This window comes from Mustela lutreola, chromosome 2 (assembly GCF_030435805.1).
Source record: "Mustela lutreola isolate mMusLut2 chromosome 2, mMusLut2.pri, whole genome shotgun sequence".
In the NCBI taxonomy this organism is placed as follows: Eukaryota; Metazoa; Chordata; class Mammalia; order Carnivora; family Mustelidae; genus Mustela; species Mustela lutreola.
The window spans coordinates 12162471-12185654 of NC_081291.1; the positions used below are offsets into that span (position 1 = coordinate 12162471).

Sequence of the window (23184 nt, forward strand, 5' to 3'; positions counted from 1 at the left end):
TACACAGGATTTCTTGCCACAGATACATTAGCAGGGCTCTGATAATGCTCCCCAGTGTACCCTCAAGGCAGCTCATTGGGGCTCGGGGCCATGCCTATCTTGAACTGCATTATGGGTCCCCACTTGTTGCCTCATCTACGACATGCTATTCCCACTCAGCTCTAACCCGAGAACCTTTTCTGTGCACATGTCACTTAAACTTAGTGGTGGGAGCTAAGACTTTAAAAAAACACAGTAAACTTCAAGAAACTCACCTACCCATCTCTTCTGGGCAATTTTACCCACTACACCAGCAGAGGCCAAAAGCTGAGTTCTGTATAGGGTCTCCCTCCAGAGCCGTTCTATATGAAAGGGTTGGTTTTAATCACATCTGTGGTCTGAACTGTAAACAAATGATCTGGCTTCATGGCACAGCCGAGCCAAAAGGTTTGGCTAACGGGGTTAAGAAGTGACTTTCAGGTCTACATGTGAGATCAGGGGACATTCAATTCTATGGCCACCAGTTGTCAGTGGTCATGTCCACAGTTTCAGATGCAGTGGGCCCCAGCACACCCTCTCTCACATTGAAATTTGAGCACACCTTTGCACAACTATATTTTAGTAGGCTCCTTCCTGACCATTTACATCACCCAAATGGACTTTTTAATGAGTCGTCACTGTCCTCCTCACACCTTCTCTAGACATGCTCAAGAACTAAAATCCCAAGGGCACCGGAAGCACATGCTTCAAGCTAACAAGGACTGCTTGAAAGTCAAACAAGGCCAGCACCCTCCTCCCCGAAAAAGAAACACCCAGTCACAGGCAAAACCACGGGTCCCATTATTTCTGCTCCAAATGATATCCCATTAGACTAATCCCACCTGCTCCCAAGCACCCCTGCCCACAGACTCCAGATATGCCAGCCTTCTTCTCCACCCCTCCCCTCCGGGCAGCTGGACATCTTCCACCACATCTCACCTTGTTGTAGATGTAACAATTTGTAAACATAGTGTTGAAGTCCTGGATACATTCCTGAGCATTCCAGTAATAGTTGTTTTCCAAGCGCTTCTTTATTGTTCCCATATCCATAGGTGTTTTAATGATTTTATAGTAATCCTGAAGAGCAAAGAGAGCAAAAGGCCAGTGTCACCTCCCCGGCCATGCAGCACTCATAGTGGGCCTGTGGATCTCACTCAAGGAGCACAGATGAGAGCCACAGCACAGACCGAAGCTCTTCCATGGTCTCAGCAAGCAATCTCAAGGGGAATCCCAAGATAAAGTGAATCAAGGAAAGAATTCTTAAATGTTGGGTGGCAATCTGGAGGGGAAATGTGCAAGTCTATCAACTGCCTGGTCTGGGAACAGGTTGTATTTATAGAGGATCAATGCTTTTTTTCTATTTTTGTTGTTGTTGGTGGTGGTGGGGATGGTAAAATCCTTTAATTTTTAATAAATAATGGGGAAAACACACAGCCTTCTTAAAAGCACTTCTTACCTAAAGAAACAATCCATGGCAAGTTCTACTTTTCCTCTACCATTTGAAATGTTTTTGGTCCATAAAACACAAAATCCTATGGAACCAGCGGTAAAGCCCACCTGGAACAACTGGACTCCCTGCTTCTGGGCATACTGAAGAACCATGGAGCAGAAGCCTCCACCTTCACTCAAGTTCATCGCACTTCCATTTCTTTTACTAGCACACAGTCTTTCTAAGGATCCCTTAGTGGTACCTGGATATATCTGAACAACTACCCAGGTTAATGAGGAATCTGGACAATCTGTACAATCCTCAGTTTAAAAAAATCCACAGACCCCACCCCTCAAAGCTTCAGATCTTACTCTACAAGTGCCCAACAGAAGGAGCTGGATGGCAGGTATAGATGCCCTAAAGCCCTTCAAATCAGACTCTACTACTGTCAGCTTTTCTCTAAATCTAAACCTATACTAAATGTTTATTTTTAAAAACCGCCACAGGAGGTATCTTGGGGGCAGAAGAGGCAACACACCAGGTTTCCAGGTAGAAGGATCAAACAGAGCCAAGGCAGGGGGACCTGTGTCATCTGGCCCACTCCACAGCCCGCTATCTCAGAGGCTCCGGTAACTGGGTATGACTGGGGTATCAGAACAAGTCCAAGTGGGAACCGATGGCAGAAAAGACAGGTCTATCCTTTAGCAAGTACCAAGCTCTTGCCTAGAAATGGTGGACAGTACTGAAAAGGTGAACACAGCGTGTGAGGTTTTAGGTTGCTCTGACACCCATGAGAAAGGAACAAAAACAACTAGCTTACATATGACAAGTGGCAGAGATCATGTCCCTGACCTGACGAGGGCTGCACAAGCATGCCTGGGTACCCTGGCCAAGAGACCAGGAAGACAGACTGCACCAGACTTTCTATGCTATACTATGGCTCTGACCACCTTTCCCAAGAGACCTACCAAAGCCAAACATATGTGCCCCAGTGGAAACATACTTTATTCTATGGCCTACAGTGGCGTCAAGTGCTTGAACTGCCCAGAGTCTGTCAAGTGGCTCAAGGCCAGACAGGACAGTGCTTGAGGGCAGAGTGCACTGACAAGGGGGCGGTGGGTTTAGGGGCTTAACAATCCAACTATACACATTCACTGAACTAGAGAGGCAGGCATTCTAGTGAGAAGTCCAGCAAAGATCAAAGGCCAAAACTCAGGTCAAGATTCCTGGAAGGTGTCAGAAAAGAGAAAAAGAAGGAACCCTTCTTTTGGTGGCTGTATTAACATTTCCTCAAGGAAGGGGAGAGGTCCCCAGAAAACCAGGCTTTAAGCATGACGTGGCTCTCAGCTGACCAGCCCTGCCCTGCTCCTCTGGGCCAGCTCCTTGCTCTCCCACCTTCCTGAAGACACCAGACCAGTGGCACCTTCCAAAGGCCTCTTCTTCCGAGTCAGAGCTGCTGAGGGTGATGGTGACGTCCAACAGTCACAGAGACAGAGATTCACCCTGTGACCTCTGAGGAGCCTGACCTCCATGTTGGAATGATCTCCAACTCCCCAACCACTGGGCCTTACAGACCACCCACACCCATGTCTGTACCGCTGGCTGGGACACTGCCTCCTCAGGATCTCAGGTCCCCCAGTACCACCCCTTTCTCCTCTGTCTTCACCCTCTAAGCCCTCTGTATCTTCCTGGAACAAACCAACCCCTCCTCCACTCTCGCCTTGCCGCGCTTTCCCTTCAAAGCCAAATTTCTTGAAATGATGGCTTCGCATCCTCACCTTCTCATTCACACCGTCGGGAATCTGGTTTTTACTTCTGCGTCACATCTTCCTAAGGTCACCAATGCCCTCCTAAAGGCCAACAGGAGGGTCAGGTCGGAATCCTCATCTCTTTGACCTCCCTGTAGCCTCTGATGTGCGAACGGGGCGGGGGTGGGGGGACTGCTCTCTGCTGGTGTTTCCCCTGGCTCTTCTGTAGGCCTCCCACCGCCCTCTGGTGCTATCAAAGCCTCATGCCCCCTGCATTCCACCCCACCCCTCACTCCTTCTGTCCCCATCCTTTGCATTTACTCTGAGAAGATCACCCTCACCTGTGGACCCTGCGTGGCTTGGCCTTGGCCTTGGCCCAGTCTAGCCCACTAGCCCAGACTGAGGTTATGCCGTCATAGCAAGCTCTCCCAAGAACCTCCCCCAGTGACAGGCTGTCTGTCTCTACTCCTTCTCATGGTCAACAGAAAAGAGTGGCCTCTGAAGCCCAGATCTCGCAAGGACCCTCTTTTGTTTCCATCCCCTCTCTTGAGCCGATTCATGATCCAGACCTGAAGTGCTCCTCCTGACTTGGCTCTTCCCAAACGCATGACACCTATTCAGCAGACAGAAATAACTGGACGGTTGCCACAGACACTTTCTGTCTGTGAGGAGGGTCACACTACTGTATTCATCTTTCTTGAAACTGGATGCCGGTCAGACACTAAGGCTCCTACACTGGTGCAGCTCTAACACCCACAGACCGCTGCCTGGGGCTAAGGCAGTAATCACATAATTCCTCATCTGGGAGTATGTCGGATGTAGCGAACAGCAGGGGTTAACGTTTTTCTCTTTTCCGATCGATTTATTTGACAGAGAGAGCACGCGCACATATGTGTGCGCACAAGCGGGGGAACATCAGGCAGTGGGAGAAGCAGGCTCTCCACTGAGCAGGGAGCCAGATGCAGGGCTCAATCCTAGGAACCTGGGATCATGAGCCGAAGGCAGGTCACCCGTAACCGCAGGTCACCGGTAACCGACTGAAATCCCTGATGCTCTGAAGAAAAGAAAAGGAAAAAAAGCATCTATCCTGTTTCTTCCCTGAGATACAAACTGATTTCCAGAACCATTTGCTAGGAATGGGGCAAAAGGAAAACTCTCCAGGGAAGAGAAGAGGAGGGGTACAAAAGAACAGGAAGAAGTGTGCTGTGGCTATGGCACAGCAGGTGGAGGGCGCGCACAGAGGCCTCTGAGGGCACAGCCCTTGCATGCGCTTACTCCCTGGGAACTATTCCACTACCTTTTCCTGTCCTGTGCTCTGGGTGATGACAATGATGATGATGCTGGTACCAACCAAAGAAGACACTGCAGCAAACCAGTCCCACTTCCACAGTGTGACCAACCACACCTCCACTTACAACCATGTAAGAGAAGTAGGGGACCTGGACTATGCTTGCTCCCCCTTCAGCTCCCCTATGGAATCGGAAGGAAAGCTGCAAGCACACCTTCACCCCTATTTCAATATCTCTACATAGTATCGCCTGGATCCTAACATCTAAGAGCCAGTTATTATGTGAGTCAGCCCGTTCTCTTCCCCTTTCCTATTTCCAACCATCAGGACAACTGAAACCACTCATTCAAGGGCCTTGTGAGTATTGGGGTTTCAGAGCTGGGCCCCAAAGGTATCTCTGCCCACGACACCCTCTGCCCGGACCTTGAGCCCACCCTCACCAGGAGCAACATGGGAAGAGACCTGGAAGACAGCAGCCCTGGGCCCTGCCCAGGTTACTCACAGGGAGGTTTAGCTTGACGGCGTCCACAGGCTGCTGGAAAGGCCACGCAAACTGGTGTTTCCATAGTGTCTTGAGCACCACTTTGAGCAGATATTGCAGTTGGTTCGTCTGCCTCTTGGGCTTGTTGGGGTTGGAGGTCTCTGGGGGTGGGGGATTGGTGCTGGCTGCGTTGGCTTGCTGGGGTTGGGCCTGGGCCTGCGTTGTAGACATTTGGGTAGTTTCTAGTCCATCCCCCATTACTGGCAGATTTCTCAATCTCGTCCCAGGGCCGCTCTCCGCAGACATGCTACTGATCCCATCACATTCTTCACTGGGCACTCTACAAGGGAAGAGAAAAGCCTTCATCAGAAACCAGGCATTCAGATGGGCACCACTCAGAGTAACACATGGCTGTGGCCTCCAAGGGCTGAGCTCCTCTGGTGGAAAGCTGTCAAGCTGACCAGAGAGCCACTCCATGCACTGACCAAAAGGGCCCCGTATCTGCTTTCCTCAAAGATGTATCCAACAGCAGGGAAGAGGGATCAAGTACCAACGGGGAGGGGCATGAGGGACACAGGGTTCAGAGAAAGGAACTGACCAGGTGCAGGCAAGGGCTGTGGACACATACTGAATCCACGTAAAAAGGGGCAGAATAAGCAACAAACCAGGTTTTCATGACAAATGAGAATTTTTAAAGGACCCCGCCGGTGTGGGAGAGAGGATGATTTGCAAGCCCCCAAATATATCCTTTACATTAGAATTCTTTGCACCTCTAGCCCATGAAACATCAAGAAAAGTCAGTAATTCTGTTTGGTGATTGGGCACAGGAAGGGAGAGTAGCCCACCTAGTCCACTGCTAAGTCCGCAGGGGTGAAGCCTCACACTCACTGAGAACACCTCCTTGGTAACTGAAAATAATGCATATTTGCTGATTCAAGAAATCCTACAGGGTAACTGCTGATAACCTAAAAATGAATCCACACTCAACCTACCACTTTATTAACTAAGTTTTCAAAGCTTATTTAGAGAGCTATAAAAATGGGCACCTCTGTGACCGGCACAACAGGTGCAAGACCCTCAGCTCAATGCCTGTGTCAGTACCCCATCCTGTGCCCTCCCCTCACACAAACAACCCCTGCTTCGGGACATGCCAACAACACAAATCTTGTCACGAGCATCCTCGCCATGGCAACTCTGTGCACCTGGTCCAGTTACTCTAACAAAACCACACATCCCGGGTCCATGTTGTTACTGCCAAACTGCCCTCTAGAAACACACTAACCCACCCCCCTTACTTGCAGTGCTGAGAGTTCCCACACTCTATTAATGAGAAGAAACATCTGTTCAAACATGTACTATTTGGCATTCTTTCTGTCCACTGTTTTTCTGACACTTTTCTACTGGCAAGAAAAAGGAAGTTTCACCTTTAAACCTAGTCCCTGAAATAAGAACTCTGTAATCTAGGAACTGCCTGTATATAATGAGCATCTCTAGTAATAAACCCAGGAGTTCAGTGGGGTAAGAAAACCTCTCTGGCTGGGGAAGTCAGACAGATTTTACAACCACACTCTGTAGGCAAAGGGGACAAAAAAAGATAGGATAAGTTCACTGGCTCTGTCATGGTTTTCTTTCTGGAACATACCACACACCAGGCACTCTGGCTGCTCATGAATTTTTTATAATTCAAACCAAGTGTAATTTTTTATTTTTTTTATTTTTTTTAAGATTTTATTTATTTATTTGACAGACAGAGATTACAAGTAGGCAGAGAAGCAGGCAGAGAAAGAGGAAGGGAAGCAGGCCCCCTGCCGAGCAGAGAGCCTGATGTGGGACTCGATCCCAGGACCCTGAGATCATGACCCGAGCCGAAGGCAGCGGCTCAACCCATTGAGCCACCCAGGCATCCCCAAGTGTAATTTTTTTAAAAAAGATTTTATTTAGGGGCGCCTGGGTAGCTCAGTGGGTTAAGCCTCTGCCTTTGGCTCAGGTCATGATCTTAGGGTCCTGGGACTGAGTCCCATGTCAGTCTCTCTCCTTGGCAGGGAGCCTGCTTCCTTCTCTCTCTCTCTCTCTCTCTCTGCCTACTTATGATCTCTGTCTGTCAAATAAATAAATAAAATCTTTATTTTTTTTTGAAGATTTTATTTATTTATTTGACAGAGATCACAAGGAGGCGGGGGGAGGGGGCTCCCTGGTGAGCAGAGAGCCCGATGTGGGGCTCAATCCCAGGACCCTGAGATTGAGGCTTAACCCACTGAGCCACCCAGGTGCCCCCAAACCAAGTGTATTTTTTAAAAAAATTTTGTTTATTTATTTGACAGAAAGAGAGATCACAAGTAGGCAGAGAAGCAGGCAGAGAGAGAGGAGGAAGCAGGCTCCCTGCCGAGCAGAGAGCCCGATGCGGAGCTTGATCCCAGGACCCTGAGATCGTGACCTGAGCCAAAGGCAGAGGCTTTAACCCACTGAACCACCCAGGCGCCCCAAACCAAGTGTAATTTATACGAAAGTCCCCACAAAGGTTTTTGTTAAGTTCAGTTCTGGCAAGTTACCAAATTTGAAAAGCACGAGGGGAAAGCTTGATGTGTAAATACAACTCAGTGCTGAGTATGTCCTAGGAGGCTGTGGCAAGCTGGAACTCCCGGCCTGAGGCTGACCACCCCCCACACCTACGTCCCAGTTGCAGTGTGAGCCCAAGAACTGACAAAACTGACCTGGTCAAGGAGACAGCATTCCTTCCGGGGTGCTCTGGCTGACTGCAGGTCTAGCTGTTAACTGGCTAGTAACCACGTGGAGAGGACACTGCTACAAGGAGAAGGCTGCTGCAGAGAGGGGACCCAGGCAGAAACAGGCAAAGGCCATCACATGCAAGACCCTGAATCTTACAGACTCAGTCTGAGAACTGAATCCATGTTTGCTTTAAGAGGAAAGACTGTTCTTTATTCTTTTTCACCAAACAAGTAGAAGATCTATGAATGCCTTTTGGTTTTTCACAGACGGGATGACAAACACTCAAAACCCAAAACTAGATAATTCACTAATCATTTAGATCTCACAGGAGGGAAGACACTGTGGAGAAACACTAGTGCTATTACCCAAGGCTCTGGAGGACGGGTATGTTTTAGCAGGATAATGTAAAGGAGCCTAGGTGTGGCCTTTAGTATCCCATGCTAAACTTAAGTATTAATGAGGCCCAACTGTGTCCAAGACACCAGGTGACTATCTTAGTCTGTGCCCTCTCAGGGTCCTCCAGAGATTTGAGAAGGGGAGGGAGGCTCCTATGGCAACCTCTATGATGGGTATACTCTACTGGGAGAATACTAGCCCAGGAAGAACACTTACAGGAGAGTAGGGGGGCTTTGCAGATATGAAGCCATTTCCTGATACCTCTCGCATGGTGCTAAAGATGGGGAAGGAGCACCCAGAGCTGAAACCAGTCATCTGGCATCAGAGCCTGAGGGCGCACTGGAGGTGGGGAACTGGGCAGCAGCAGAGTGGTGCTCCAGGAACTCAGTACAAGAGAGAAGCATTTCCCCAAATGAACTTCATTTGAAAATGGGGAATACTGTGCACTATAATAGTTTCCAAAGGCAGATGTAACTGGATAGACCTGCTCCAGACTTTGGGGACTTCGGCCAGAACTAACGGCCATGTGGTTCTGGAAAGAAGTGCCTGGGCATGAATCAAGGCAAGACAGCTGGGACAGAGGCACTACTGATGGGAGAGAGGCACATAAGGGGTGCATGAGGTGAGCCCAACTGGCAGCTAAGAAAGGACAGGATGGGAGCCAGAGGCCAGTGAGCTGAGTAAAGGCACCGCAATGGGAGCAGGAAGAAGGCCACATACAGATCGAGGGAGGGGAAGCACCCCAAGGATGGGATAAGGTGTGGAACCATCGGAAAGAGCCTTCTCAGAGGCAAGAACAGAGGGAAGAGAAACCTAGGGGCCAGGGTGAATCACATGTCATTGAGTAGGACATGGGAAGAAGGGAGGAAGCATCCCAGAAGCTGCATTCGGCCATGCATGGAAGCCTTCAAAAAGTGTGCCTTCACTGCTGAGGTGGGCAGCAAGAAAGACAGAAGAGGGTTTTGCCAACCTCTGAGCTTTAATCAATAAAGAGGGCACCTCAATCCCAGAGAGGCAAAGTCTACAGACACCTCAGAGCGACTTGCAGGGGCTCCCGTGGGGCTGTGGGAGGGTTCACAGGGCAGGCTTTAAGTGGATGGCATTTAATCACCTGGTGTGTGTTCCCCGGTTTTCATTTCACTCATTCCAGGGCTGAAAAGGAGAGTCCCCATCTGATGCCAGTGTAAAAGGCTGTGCACAAAGGTGCACCATATGATCATCCACATAGACTTTAACAATGCTGTTTTGTTCTCACGATATTTAATTTTTACTGAAACCCATGTGTGGCTTCTGATTTAGTTTCCTTTCAAAATACAAGTACTATAAACAAAACAGTAATCAGATTAAAAACAAAACAAAACAAACAAAAATCCCCAAATACTTTCTCTCTGGAGCGGAGCCAGCCAAGACCGACTGCAGGCTCCAGGTGAAGCCAGTGGTCAGGAAGGTTTGCAGGAAAGTGCGGGGAGGGAGGACGGGGACCCATGCACAGGACTTTGGAGCACTCCCTCAAAAATCCTCCACAGGTAAGTGGATGGAAGTAATCATTTACTGGCCAACTACAGAAACTGGAGTGGGGCCAGTGAGGCAGGAAGGGGAAACAGAAGAATGACATGGACAATGTGCCAGCTGGCCAGGATCCTTTGCATGGTGGCCATGGACCAGGCACAGAGAGATACAGGACTTGAGTGCTTGGATAACACGTTATCAACAGGGAGGCAGCATCACAGAGAAGAAAATATGCCGGTGGGGTTTTTAAGGAGTCCTGGAGTCAGCTAGGAGAGAGTTTCCACGCAGTAGGACCAAAATGTCCGAAGGAATAAAAGGGAACAAGTGTAAATGTGGTCCCATCATGGAGGGAGGCCAGATGCACTGACGTGAGCCCTGGAGGGAGGGTGGCATTAAGTGAGGATAAAGAATGATAAGCAGTTTGGTTTCCGCTCTTCAATTTCTCCTAGAAAGCAATGCAGAATTACCCAGACAAGCACATGCCAGGTAAGCTGCAGCAGGCAAGGGGCAGCAGTGGCACCATCCTAGGGGAGACATTCTGGACCCAGGGCAGTGGAGGAACCCTGTCAGCCACAAGGACACATGTCAGGGGGCCAAGCACATCCCACTGGGAGGAAGCAGTCCCACACATTTTTCCATTAAGCAGTGACATTCTGGAAATCTTCGGGCAATGTTCTGGAGGCAAGATGAAATCAAGGTTAACTGATTTCTGGAACTTGTGGGCTGTGCTGTCGCCTTTTTTTCTTTCCAAACGGACTCTCAGTGAGGCCAGGGGATAGAGGGCTCTGCACATAACCACTTTACTTCACCTTCAAGCCAGGCCCAGAGGGCCCTTGAGCCAAGGAAGCTGTGTTTTTTTGTCACCAGATGAACAGAGCTTTTGCTACAGAAAGCCTGACGCTAAACTTTGCCTCATCTCTGTGGTTTAAACTACCACCTTCACCACAAAAGCCAAAACATCCTTCCGAGCCAGTGTTCTCACATTTGATATACAATAGTATTTAAATCTTCAAAACAACTCTGAGATTGCTTCTGGTCTTATCTCCATTTTAAAGATGATGAAACTGAGGTACAGAAAATAACTTATCCAGGAAGCAGAAAGATCAGGCCTAAGCAGCCACGGTGGCCCTGAAGTTTCAGTTGGACTTGGAACCAAGAAGTCCCCATTTACGAAATGAACATTCAACCCCAGAAGGGTCCAGTGCAAATGGTCGGGACAGATACTCCCATCTTAAGTAATATGAATATTAAGCACAAGATCCACACACTTTCAACAACCCAAGTCAATTTCATAAGGAAAGAAGTTCAAATGGAAGGCATGATATAGTTTAACAGATCAGATAGACCTGGGAGACACAAGTACCTGAAAGTTTCTTTGAGGAGGCTGTGAAGACAATGACAGGTAACATCCATGGCCCCAATGTGAGGGATCACCATGAAATCCCTGGGATGTCCTATTTCGCACTCAGAGGCCTCAAGAGCACCCACACACTGAGAGGCCATGCCCAGACAACCTGCATCTTGTAGCTCAGCCCTCAGAACTGCAGGCAAGTAAAATCCTTATGAAACTTCCAAAAGCCACTCACCTGCAACAGAGCAAAGAACACGAGGGAAACCAGAAAGACTCTCTGGTCTGTTGTGGGCCAAGAACTAGAGGCACCAGCAAGCAGCTCTACGTGAGAGCCAGGGTGACTTCTCTGACACAAATATCCAACAGGGTTGCCACCTTAAATTCTTCCCACAGCAGGAACTTCCACCCTACAATGCCCCCAGACCACAGCATCAACACTCAGCACAGAGGCCACAGTGGGCCCCCTTCCCTGTGACCTTCAGGCCTTTCATTTGCTGCACCTGGTGCTTCCCTGATCTGTTTAGAGTAGCTTTCCCTGTCGGCCCCATGAGCGCACACAGGGAAGCCTGTCATTCTTCTTCTCCCGATACCCACCAAGTGCTCAGTGCATGATTCGGGTACAGAAAACACCTACACTGACCACACGTGAATGTCACCCTGAGGATTCTGTTCTAGATCAATCCTGAAGCTTTGGAAAAGGAAAGCAGCTCATGCTCTCACACAGAAAAATGTGGTGACTGCCAGACTCTCATTTGCTCAGCCAATGCATTCCGTGTCAACTATGTGCCACGCCCAGGACTCTGCAGTCAACACATTCTTCCAGTGATTAAGCAATACTCGGGCAACTACGGTAAGGAAAAGGGCTGGGGTGCTCTGGCCAAGGACAGGGAGGGTGTGCGCTCACGTGGTAGGTGAGGCAGAGACGGGCAGAAAGGGACCAGGCTTGTAAAAGAAAGTAGGACCAATGTAGGAACACAGGCCCAGGTCTGGAGGCAGGACAGATACCAGCACACTTGAGGAGCTGACTTGGTGATGAAGGTGGGGGTGGGGGGTACAGGAGGCAAAGCACAGGGACCATGTAACTACACTGGGCTTTTATATTTCATTTTCAAGCCAGGCCCAGATGGGATAGAGAACATAGTGGGAGGACCAAAGTTGGGGTTGTGCTTGGATGGAGCATGGGGGACAGATTCCAGGGTCATTCAGAACATGTAGATACTATAGGAATCCCCTGCCTGATATTTCTTTTCTTTTCTTTCTTTCTTTCTTTTTTTTTTTAAGATTTTATTCATTTATTTGACAGAGAGAGATCACAAGTAGGCAGAGAGGCAGGCAGAGAAAGAGGAAGGGAAGCAGGCTCCCTGCTGAGCAGAGAGCCCGACACCGGGCTCAATCCCAGGACTCGGGGATCACGACCTGAGCCGAAGGCAGAGGCCCAACCCACTGAGCCACCCAGGTGCCCCTCTTTTTATTTTTTTAAAAGATTTTATTTGAGAGAGAGCATGAGAGAGGAGAAGATCAGTGGGAGAAGCAGACTCCCTGAGGAGCTGGGAGCCCGAAGCAGGACTCGATCCTGGTACTCCAGGATCATGACCTGAGCCAAGGGCAGTTGCTTGACCAACTGAGCCACCCAGGTGCCCCTGCTATTTCATTTTTAACTACACCTACACCAATGCAGTTTACAGATGCAAAAGACAGAGAACCCAAGAGGGGACTGCATGCGCAGGGGCAGGGTAAATCAATGGCTCAGCACCAAGGCTAAATGAGGGGGAAACAAACTGAATGCTCAGAAACTCCTAAGTAGACATGTAAGTAAGTAGACATCATCTTCAAGCAAAGTTCTGAGCCTAAAAGATCTTAAAATGCTGTCTGTTTAAATACTGACCTGTGGCCAAGCAGCAGGAGCCACCATTCACTGTGTTGAGTTAGATGAAGAACAAGGGACAGGAAGAGAATTTCACCTATTGTTTCCAACCCAAAGAAGGCTGTATGATTCAATTGGGTGTCCTATTCCTGGATCTATTCCCAACTAATATCCTATAACAATTTCCCAATTTAAGGAAAAAGAAAAAGATGAAAAGAGATTAGACAGTAAGTGCCCTGGTCCCCAAACTGAGTGCCAAGGGTGTCATGGTACCTCAGAGGGGTACTGTAGGAACTACAGGAGAAGGCAATCGATAATTTCAACATTAGATTGCATTATATGCCTTCTGACAATGTCACATCGTGCAAAACTTGGCATTCAGCAAACGCTGAAATGAAAAGCAAATACCACAGGTGTGCCTGGGTGATGCAGTCAGTTAAGCATCCAACTCTTGATTTAGGCTCAGGTGGTGATCTCAGAGTTGTGGGACTGAGCCCCAGATTGGGCTCTGTGCTCAGTGCAGAGTCTGCTTAAGACTCTCTCTCTGCTCTTCCTTACTGCTCTCTCTAAAAGTAAATAATATCTTTTTTAAAAAGCAAATACCAGGGCGCCTGGGTGGCTCAGTGGGTTGGGCCTCTGCCTTCGGCTCAGGTCATGATCTCAGGGTCCTGGGATTGAGTCCTGCATCAGGCTCTCTGCTCATCGGGAAGCCTACCTCCTTCCCTCTCTCTCTGCCTGCCTCTCTGCCTACTTAAAAAAAAAAAAAAAAAAAAAAAAAGAAGAAGAAGAAGAAGAAAAAGAAAGAAAGAAAGAAAGAAAATGTAATTAATAAAAAATGTTTAAAAAAAAAAAGTAAATACCACATAAAACCCGGTATGGAACAGGAAATGCAGGGGCAGGTACTGGAGCTGGTTCTAAGGTGTGAGCAGTTAAGCAGTACCCAACAGGCACGCACATTCCATCAGGGAGTAACTGTGATTATGAAAGGTTGTAATATTTTCCCTTTCAGTTTACCTGTTTTATTTCTTCAAACAGCTGTACAGCTGTTGGGACATTAGTACTTATTCAGTTGTCTGTATCTAAACTGCCTAATAAACAAAACTGTTCAGTATTTCCTTCGGCCTAGGAACATCACGAAAATCAGAGATGCTAAGGATGCTGTGAACCAGAAAGTTTAGGAACTTCTGAGTTAATGAAAATAAAAATGCAAATTCTTTTCCTAAGCAGACCCCTGATTAAACATTCCTGCTTTCAGAAATACTATTTGCTAACATCCCAATTCCTCTAAATGATCTCAGAGAATTTTAAGGAGAGACAACACTTAGCATACAACACAATTATAATGCTTTTCAAATTAACAGCAAGTTTTGTTTCCTGGAGATTAGAAGGTTAAGACAGAAAGAAATAGACATCGGTAGGCTTGGTTCTGGGACACTGAGGACAAGCAAGAGAAAGGCCATATACAACTGCCCAGAAAGAGGCCAATTTGAGCGTATTTCTGTCCATCACAAGAGGCTGAGTTAACCTAATGGGCTGTGGACAACAGATTTTGTACTTGTAGTTCCAAATGAAGTCCTAGACTCCCAAGGGCCCACAAAGCCGAAGGATCCCACATCCACTTTGTCATGTTCACCCTGATGTGACTGACACAGCATCTGGGCAGCAAGACACCAGGGAAAACGAGAGCAGTGCAGGTTAACTGGAAGCCTTAAGAATTCTCTAATGTGGGGCGCCTGGGTGGCTCAGTGGTTTGGGCTGCTGCCTTCGGCTCGGGTTATGATCTCAGGGTCCTGGGATCGAGCCCCGCATCGGGCTCTCTGCTCCGCAGGAAGCCTGCTTCCCTCTCTCTCTCTCTCTCTGCCTGCCTCTCTGCCTACTTGTGATCTCTGTCTGTCAAATAAATAAATAAAATCTTAAAAAAAAAAAAAAGAATTCTCTAATGAAATACTGTGACCAGCTTTGTGCAAGCCATCACCAACTCACTCACACTAGGGCCTAGGCAAGTTGTACTACCTGCCACGTCCCGGGCTGGTGCTCTCTGCTGGGCACTAGAGCTGTACCTGCTTAGCTAATCCTCACAGCAGCCCTACAAGGCAAGTGCCAATATCATCTTCATCCCTGTGGTAACACAGGAGAGTGGATGGTGGCCTGGTCAATCAGCTGGAGGTCACCTGGGGCTGCGAAGATCTCAAGTACTCTGCTCCACAGCTGCCCCTGCTCACCAATCATGGGGCAGAGGCCCAGTCAACCAGCACCGCTGGGCCTGCCCAGACTGATTCGCCACAGGGGCACCTCATTTCCACACTCTGGCAGGTATTAATCAGCAGGTCAACACTGCCCTCTCTGCAGAAGCAGCTGAACGCCATGTGACCCTCAGGTTGGGTCTCAAGTCAGATTTCCAGAAGTGGTTTTTCCAAAGAATTTCACCCCCCGAAACAAATCAGAGCCAAGATAACTCTCTCAACACCCGGCCATCTGTTTGTCAGTCTATAGTGTGACTCAGCCCACATCCTAGGTGAACTCTGAAACATACTTTCCTGCTGATGCTATGGGGACAGAGCTGAGAGGAACAGAGTCCAAGTTGTTATTTATGCTTCTGACACAGTAGGGCCACAAGGAGCTCTGCCTTGAACCTGTTTCCTGCCAAGCAAAATGCTAGCCAATGCCAGCTGACCACAGCCCCTCAAGAAATTACAAATGCACAGTTACACATATCCTTCAGAGGAAGGCACCTCCCCACCACTGCAAGGTTCTCCTATAAAGAATCACTTGGGGGGCACACGGGTGGCTCAGTGGGTTAAAGCCTCTGCCTTCGGCTCAGGTCATGGATCTCTGGGTCCTGGGATTGGGCCCCAAATCGAGCTCTCTCCTCAGCAGGGAGCCTGCTTCCCACCCCCCTGTCTGCCTCTCTACTTGTGATCTCTCTCTCTCTCTCTCTCTGCCAAATAAATAAATAAAATCTTTAAAAAAAAAATTACTTGGGAGTAAATGCAAGCTTCTACCCAGAGATAAAAAGAAGGGGTCGTCTGGGACGCCTGGGTGGCTCAGTCGGTTAAGCTGCTGCCTTCTGCTCAGGTCATGGTCCCGGGGTGCTGGGATCGAGTCCCGCGTCGGGCTCCTTGTCCAGCAGGGAGCCTGCTTTCCCTCTCTGCCTCTGCCTGCGACTCTGCCTGCTGGTGCTCTCTCTCTGACAATAAATAAAAAAATCTTAAAAAAAAAAAAAAAAAAAAGAAGGGGTTGAAGAATCCCGACTTTGGTAAAAATCTGGCAATTTCTCAGTACCAGTCAATTTGCAATCTCTTTCTTGAATGGTTATGCTAGTTATGGAACACTAATATCAGAAGGTCCACTCCCTCCTGGTCCCAGAGCAGAAGCTATTTCCATTCATGGCTACGGTCCATTTCAATGCGTATGTGTGTCAGTGGGGAAGCACAAACAGGATTACTTTTCCATCTAACCGGCTCAGGCAGCTGGTGAGAACAGCACTGGTGTCATCAGCCAGACCGCATCAGCCAGACTGCACTGTCTGGCGCCTGGCCAGTGGCTGTGCGCTGCGGCAGCTCTCAGAAGACTTAATCCTCCTTCGTGCAGCTTGTTAAGAGATCTAACTCCTGCCCCTCAGACCTGCCAAGCAGGGGCCCATTACCTCAGACTTGGCCCTTCAGCCTGCCTCGAGCCAGGCAACCCAAGGTGGAGATGAGCTACCTTCCTGGTAGGGGAGTGCAGACACACTGAAGCTCTGTTCCACAACGGTGGGGGGTGGAGAGGGAGGCACCAGGCCCATATAGACCTTGTAGCCAGGATGGGGAGCCAGGCCCAGAAGATCACAACACCGCCAATCAGAATTCCTGTCCTTTTGCTTTAGAAACCAAACAGGAGGCCCATTAAATCAGTGGCACTGAGAATTTTGCACCATCTTTTCCTACAAAAGCAGCCAGAAGCTGGAGGGATGACCAACTCAGGCACAGTATAAAGTTCCACTGTTACATACGGTTTACATCATGGTGCTGATGGTTAGAAGTGGGTGGATGGACTTGTGAATTTGGAATGTTCCTGTGGGGGTGCCCGGGCGGCTCAGTCGGTTGGCATCCCATCTCTTGATTTCAGCTTGGATCGTAACCTCAGGGTCATGAGATCAAACCCCACACTGAGCTCTGCACTGAGCATGGAGCCTGCTTAAGATTCTCTCTCTCCCTCTGTCCCTAATCCTTTCCCAAATAAAAAAATAAAATATTTTTTAAAAATTAAAATGTTCCTGTGAGGGGTGCCTGGGTGGCTCAGTTGGTTAAGCAGCTGCCTTTGTCTTGGGTCATGATCCCAGGGTCCTGGAATAGAGTTCCGTATCTGGCTCCTTGCTTCTCCCTCTCTCTCTGACTGCCGCTCCCCTCCCCCGCTTGAGCTCCATCTGTCAAATAAATGAATGAAATATTTAAAAAAAAAAATTCCTCTGATAGGCATGCAGTAAAAACAAAAACAAAAACAAAAACTCTGATGTGGACAAGATCAAAACTGCTATACTAAAACATTCCAGCAGGGGCAGGCTGATTTTTCCTATAAAGGCTGAGAGAGTAAATACAGTCAGCGGTACAAGACAAACGGTTTATTGTAATACTCCATTCCGCTGCTGCGGTATTGTGAAAGCAGCTCACCGACAATCCTTAGACAAATGAGAGTGGCTGTGTGCCAATAAAATTCAGACTGACCCACACAGGCTGTAGTTTTGTTCCAGAGATTTCTAGGCTTTAACTCAAGGGAAGGGAAATATATGTGACAAAATGTTATGTTAGAAAATGTTATGTTCAGAGGGACACCTGGATGGCTCAGTCCATTAAGCATCTGTCTCCTTTGGGTCGGGTCATGATCTCAGGGTCCTGGGATCAAGCCCCATGTCAGGCTCCCTGCTCAGTGGAAAGCCTGCTTCTCCCTCTCTGCATTTCTCCCCCCCCCAACTGATGTTGTCTTTCATGCCCGCACACACTCTCAAAACCTTTACAATAAAAAAATAAAAGAAAAACAATACAAAATTATAGATGAAATTAGGTAAAGATGTGCAAATGAGTGGCTACATGGAACTGTAAGATAAAGTGGGACATGGGTGGTGGGTCTGCAGATGACTCTTACCTAGTAACTTTGAAAACCAAACCAATACATATGTAAAAATAGCCTGGCCTCTTGTTTCGAAGTCCCTACTGACCTCCGTTGGTGTGGTGCATCACTCTGTCTATCTGCCTTTCTACCTGGTGAGCTGGCCTCCAGGCACTGCTTCCCAAAGCTGCCTTGACCAGCGCCAACACTCCAAATTAGAGGCTGGAAGGTTATGACAGAAATATGATACCATTAATACAAACGATGCATTCCCACTGACCTGGGGATGTGACCTTAGGGCTCTGCCTTTCATAGGTAAGGGTAAGTGACATTTTCCTCAGGCTGTCTCTTTTTAAAGCTATTACCCAGGGGCTCCCAGGGGCTCAGTTAAGTGTCAGTTAAGTGTCTGCGCCTTCGCCTCTCGGTCGTGATCCCAGGCTCCTGGGGTTGAGCCCCCGCTTTGGGCTCCCTGCTCCTTGGGGAGCCTGTTTCTCCCTCTCCCTCTGCTTGCTGCTCCCCCTGCTTGTTTTCTCTGCTAAATAAATAAAATCTTTAAAAATAAATAAAGTCATTACTCCAACTTCTTTACCTGACTTCACTTTCACATCTTTTTCCCCCAGTTATTTACTTAACCAAAAAAGCTGACGTGGTATATGTGGCACTGAGCTTAATCTATACTGTAATATGGAATGCAAAAGGACCATTAATTCATGTAGAGAAGTCCTGCTTTGAAAGATGAACTCTGAGATGGCCACAAAGCCATGCGGACTGCAAAGCTGAAGTAGAGAGCAAGGCTGGGTACTTCTTCCTTCACTTAGACGAGGGTTTTCCAGTCAGAAGGACACACAGACACTAGGAAAAAAGAAGAATCTGCAAGGCACCAGGAGTGGGAGTCAAGGGGTGCCTAGATGGCTCCCAGTTGTTAAGCGTTTGCCTCTGGCTCAGGTCATAATCCCAAAGTCCTGGGCTCAAGTCCCGCATCGGGATCCCTGCTCTGTGGGAAGCCTGCTTCTCCTTCTCCCACTCCCTGTGCTTGTGCTCCCTCTCTCGTGGTCTCTCTGTCAAATAAATAAAATCTTTAAAAAAAAAAAAAAAGACTGGGAGTCGATGTTCACCTCTCACAGGACTGTGAAACTACTGAAATGAGGTAAAAGTTCAAGAGTGAAAAACTAGATGAGTCCCAACTAGGCTGATAATACAGTCTTGGGCAGCCCTGTTGTAGACTAGAAAGCTTCCGAGGATGACATCACATGGTATCCTTTGGAACCCTCTCAATTCCAACAAAAGGATAAAAATCAAGTTCAGGATCTTCATTAACAAAACTTAAGACTATTAAAAAAAAAAAAAAAAGACAATTACCTACGGTGTTTCCAGCACATGAAATACCGGGAAATACATTAATGTCAACCTCCAATGATCAATGTCAAGTTCTTTCTAAATTTGGGAGGCCAAGAAGCACAAGGTGAAATGCAGGTGATGAACCACCTGCACAGCCAGTGGCTAGCCCCACACAGGGGAGAGGCAGTCCACTGCCTGTGGCTGCAGTGTTGCAAAACATGCCAGCTCAGCACACAGTTAGCTCTGCTGTATGTAAGTGAAAACAACATTCAGTGCATGAACAGATCCACAAGTGGGAAACACAACATTCCAATCAACCTTCCTACAATTTCATATCCTGGGAAGCAGAGGTAACAGGGTGGGGCAGGATAGATTGACCAACAGCACATCCTGCCTCTAAGCTTCTCTTCAAGTCACAGCACGGTGGCTGAGGGCAAGACTTAAGGTGTCCCAGGGACCCACCTATGCTCCTTGGGGACAAAAGGGGATCAGGAACAGGGCCAGCAAAAGTGTTTCCAGAGATGCGATGACCACTGAGAGCCTTCATGGAGAGGAAAGGCCAAACCAGGCCTTCAATGGCCAAGAAGACACACAGAGACATGAAGACGTTGCAAGGAGCCAGGAACACCGAACCCATGAAGGAGAAGGGCACATGCAGACTGTTGGTTTAGAGCTGCAGGAGCTCAGTCACACTGATGAAGAGCTGATACTTAGTGGGTAGCCTTTACCTCAACAGCATTACCCTCTGACACTCACTGAGAAGCTGAATTTAAAAAAAAAAAAAAAAAAGAATCTGTGGAAAAGATTACATCTGTCAGTATCAGGCACTCTCAGGATATGACTCTAGGAGAGAAAACTTTTCTTCTCAGCATGTCTCAGTTTTTATCAGGTGCAGAACCCAAATAATATGGGTGGGAGTGGGAGAGAATATCACTTTTCCCAAAGGAGGTGACAAAATTAGCATCAGAACTAGAAAGACTCCCCAAGTCCCCAGTTGGAACTAGGGGACTGAAAGGAACTGAAAAGACTGACCCAAGGCCTAAAGACAATCAGTCATGAGAGCTGACAGCATCAAAACTAGAAATATTACCAAAGGCCAGTCCTGAGAGTCAAGCAACACCAGAGAAAACAGGCCAAGGGGCCCACCCACCACATGGTCTTGACTTCCTGTCAGGCACCTCTTCTATCAGGTAAAGGGTAAGCTTGCCAATCCTTTGTCTGCTGGGAGGCCTCAGCCCTCACCAAACACTCAGGGTCTACTTCTGCCCTGACAATCTGTGTCAGTTTGAGGTGGACTTAAATAAACCAACCTTCTCTAGATCTCAATAACTTTCAGAGTGCAGAGGAGCTGAGCAGGGACAAAACTCACATCATTTCAGAAGAGAACTAAAGAAGCAAAAGAACTTGAAGTGATCTGTTGTTTTGTAACAATTAGTGCTCTTATTGCCATTAATTCCACTTAATTTCCACTGAAGTAAATGACCCAGAGAGGTTAAATACCCCAACTCTTAACACTGACAGGAACGGGGATGCAGGTACCACGGAGAAAAAGGACACATGACACAAAGCAGATGCGATATCCTTGCAGGACCCACCCGCCATCCCCCGCAACCCCCACCCCCACTTCACCTATCTCCAGCCCACTACTTCCCTGGGCAGCATGGGACAAGCACTGATCCCTGCCCCAGGAGAGCCTCGGCTGCAGCCAAGTGAGCATCTCAGACTCAAATTGTCACATAATCCAAGTTTACTCCCTGGCAGGCACAGTCAGCTTCTCCTTAGTGTCCACTTAGGAATAAGAGCCACTCACTTGGTGAGGAGTTTTCAACTGGTCAAAAACCAAAACAGCTGCCCCCATGCACACTCATTCAATGAACTTGCAACATTCCCCACAACTCCTCACTACCTTTATATTAAAACTGAAAAAAATTTAAGGAAGTGGAACTAACATTCTCACGTCTGAAGCTTCTAACTAGGGTCTAGCATAATGACTAAGTAAACAAAAATGTGCACACATGCATGTTCCTCAGTGAAAATGGCCTTGCACTGGGTTTAGTAAGTGGTTTTCAGGCTGTGCGCAGGGGAAGCTGCGCTTCAGGCCCAGGCCTTTCCCAGCTCTCCATCCTGGGCCCATGTCACCTGGAGTAGAGCTGAGCTGAGCAAGTACCTCCTCTGTCCACTCTGGGGTCCCAATGCCCTCCCACCAGTGATTCCCACATCTCTGCTGAGGACATGGGGCAAAGAGCTAGACGGAGAAGGAACAGAGAGGTTGTCTCCCATGTAGCCAGGAACACAGATCAGGCCGCATGTTCCTCCTGCTTCCCAGCAAACCCTGCACAGGTGAGAGATGTAGCAGAGCCCTTCCACTAAACCTAACGCTTAGTATAGGAGCACAGGTGTGCCTAAGGCTCATATATTCACAGGCCTGAGGCCTTGTCAAGACAGAAGGACCAAGCAAGTGGCAGAGACTCCAGTGAGAACTCACCAAAAGCCAACAGGGCCTAAAATCTTCAGTAGCCCGGAAAGGGAAGTAAGAGGACCTGGAGGAGGGTGGCACTGGGAGCTGCTGCACAGAGAAAGCAGATACTGTATACCTGCACCATATCTATGTGTCTGACAGAAATAAAATATGGCCAACTCAATTCAAAATTTTCTAGTAGCCGCATTAATTTAAAAAGGTGAAGTTATCCATATATTTCATTCAATGTATAACAGTATTATTTTCACGGAACCCAATATACCATCCCAAGTACCATCTCAATTATAATAACTAGAAAAAGCTAGGAGGAGTGCCTGGGTGGTTTGGTCAGGTAAGCACCTGCCTTCCTGGGGGTCCTGGGATCTGCCTGTGCCTGGGTTGGCTCCCTGCTCAGCAGGGAGTCGCCCTCTTCCTCTCCCTCCATCCCTCCACTCAGCTTGTGCTGTCTCTATCACACGCACTCCCTCCTCTTAAATAAATAAAATCGTTTATAAACACACACACACCGGGCGCCTGGGTGGCTCAGTGGGTTAAGCCGCTGCCTTCGGCTCAGGTCATGATCTCAGAGTCCTGGGATCGAGTCCCACATCGGGCTCTCTGCTCAGCAGAGAGCCTGCTTCCCTCTCTCTCTCTCTGCCTGCCTCTCCATCTACTTGTGATTTCTCTCTGTCAAATAAATAAATAAAATCTTAAAAAAAAAAAAAAAACACACACACACCAAAAAACCTGGACATTTTACATTTCTTTTCGTACTAAATGTCTGAGATCCAAGTGCATGCTCCATCTTTACAGCACATCTCAATGCAGGACTAAACTTTCATAAAGTACTTTAAAAATGTTTTATCAGCAATTAGATTCTATAAAATTTACAGGTGAAAAAGTAGATTCGGGTCACCTGGGTGGCTCAGTAGGTTAAAGCCTCTGCCTTTGGCTCAGGTCATGATCCCAGAGTCCTGGGATCGAGCCCCGCATCTGGCTCTCTGCTCAGCAGGCAGCTTGCTTCCTCCTCTCTCTCTGCCTGCCTCTCTGCCTACTTGTGATGTCAAATAAATAATAAATCTTTAAAAAAAAAAAAAAAAAGAAAAGAAAGAAAGAAAAGAAAAAGTAGCTTCACATGCCCAAAATATTCGAAACATTTTTTAAAAGTTCTCCAATAATTAAGCAACAATAAAATTTTAAAGTTCAGTTCCTCAGTCGCACAAGCCACATTCTGATGCTCAAGAGCTCTAAGAAGTTAGTGCTGATCTTACCATAAACATCTGGAAGATTCCCTCTTCTAGAAAGGAAGCCAGGAACTTGGCTCTAGGGCCGCAGGGACCTACACCATTATACATTCAGGGCTGGCTGGACCTTAGTCCACACCTACCAACTTCATCACCCAAATATCCATGTGTGCTTCAAATCAACTGCGTGGTTCAGTTAGTTGAGCATGTGGCTCTGATTTTGGCTCAAGCTGTGATCTAGGAGTGTG

The 23184-nt window shown here is 47.9% G+C and overlaps 1 protein-coding gene across 6 annotated transcripts in view; it reads right to left on the reverse strand.

Annotated features, from left to right (window-relative positions):
• BRD4 (bromodomain containing 4) overlaps positions 1 to 23184 on the reverse strand; it is a 95580-nt gene that overhangs the window by 31099 nt on the left and 41297 nt on the right. For 4 of the 6 annotated variants that reach the window (XM_059160287.1, XM_059160289.1, XM_059160288.1 and 1 more), the window contains exons 2-3: positions 4986 to 5304; positions 958 to 1095 (exon numbers count right to left, since the gene is read on the reverse strand). In XM_059160287.1, coding sequence (XP_059016270.1) covers positions 958 to 1095; positions 4986 to 5270 — 423 coding nt within the window. In that variant the 5' untranslated portion in view covers positions 5271 to 5304. Of the gene's footprint in view, positions 1 to 254; positions 342 to 957; positions 1096 to 3225; positions 3298 to 4985; positions 5305 to 23184 lie in introns of those variants that run through there. The other 2 variants (XM_059160291.1, XM_059160290.1) reach the window with 2 other exon arrangements.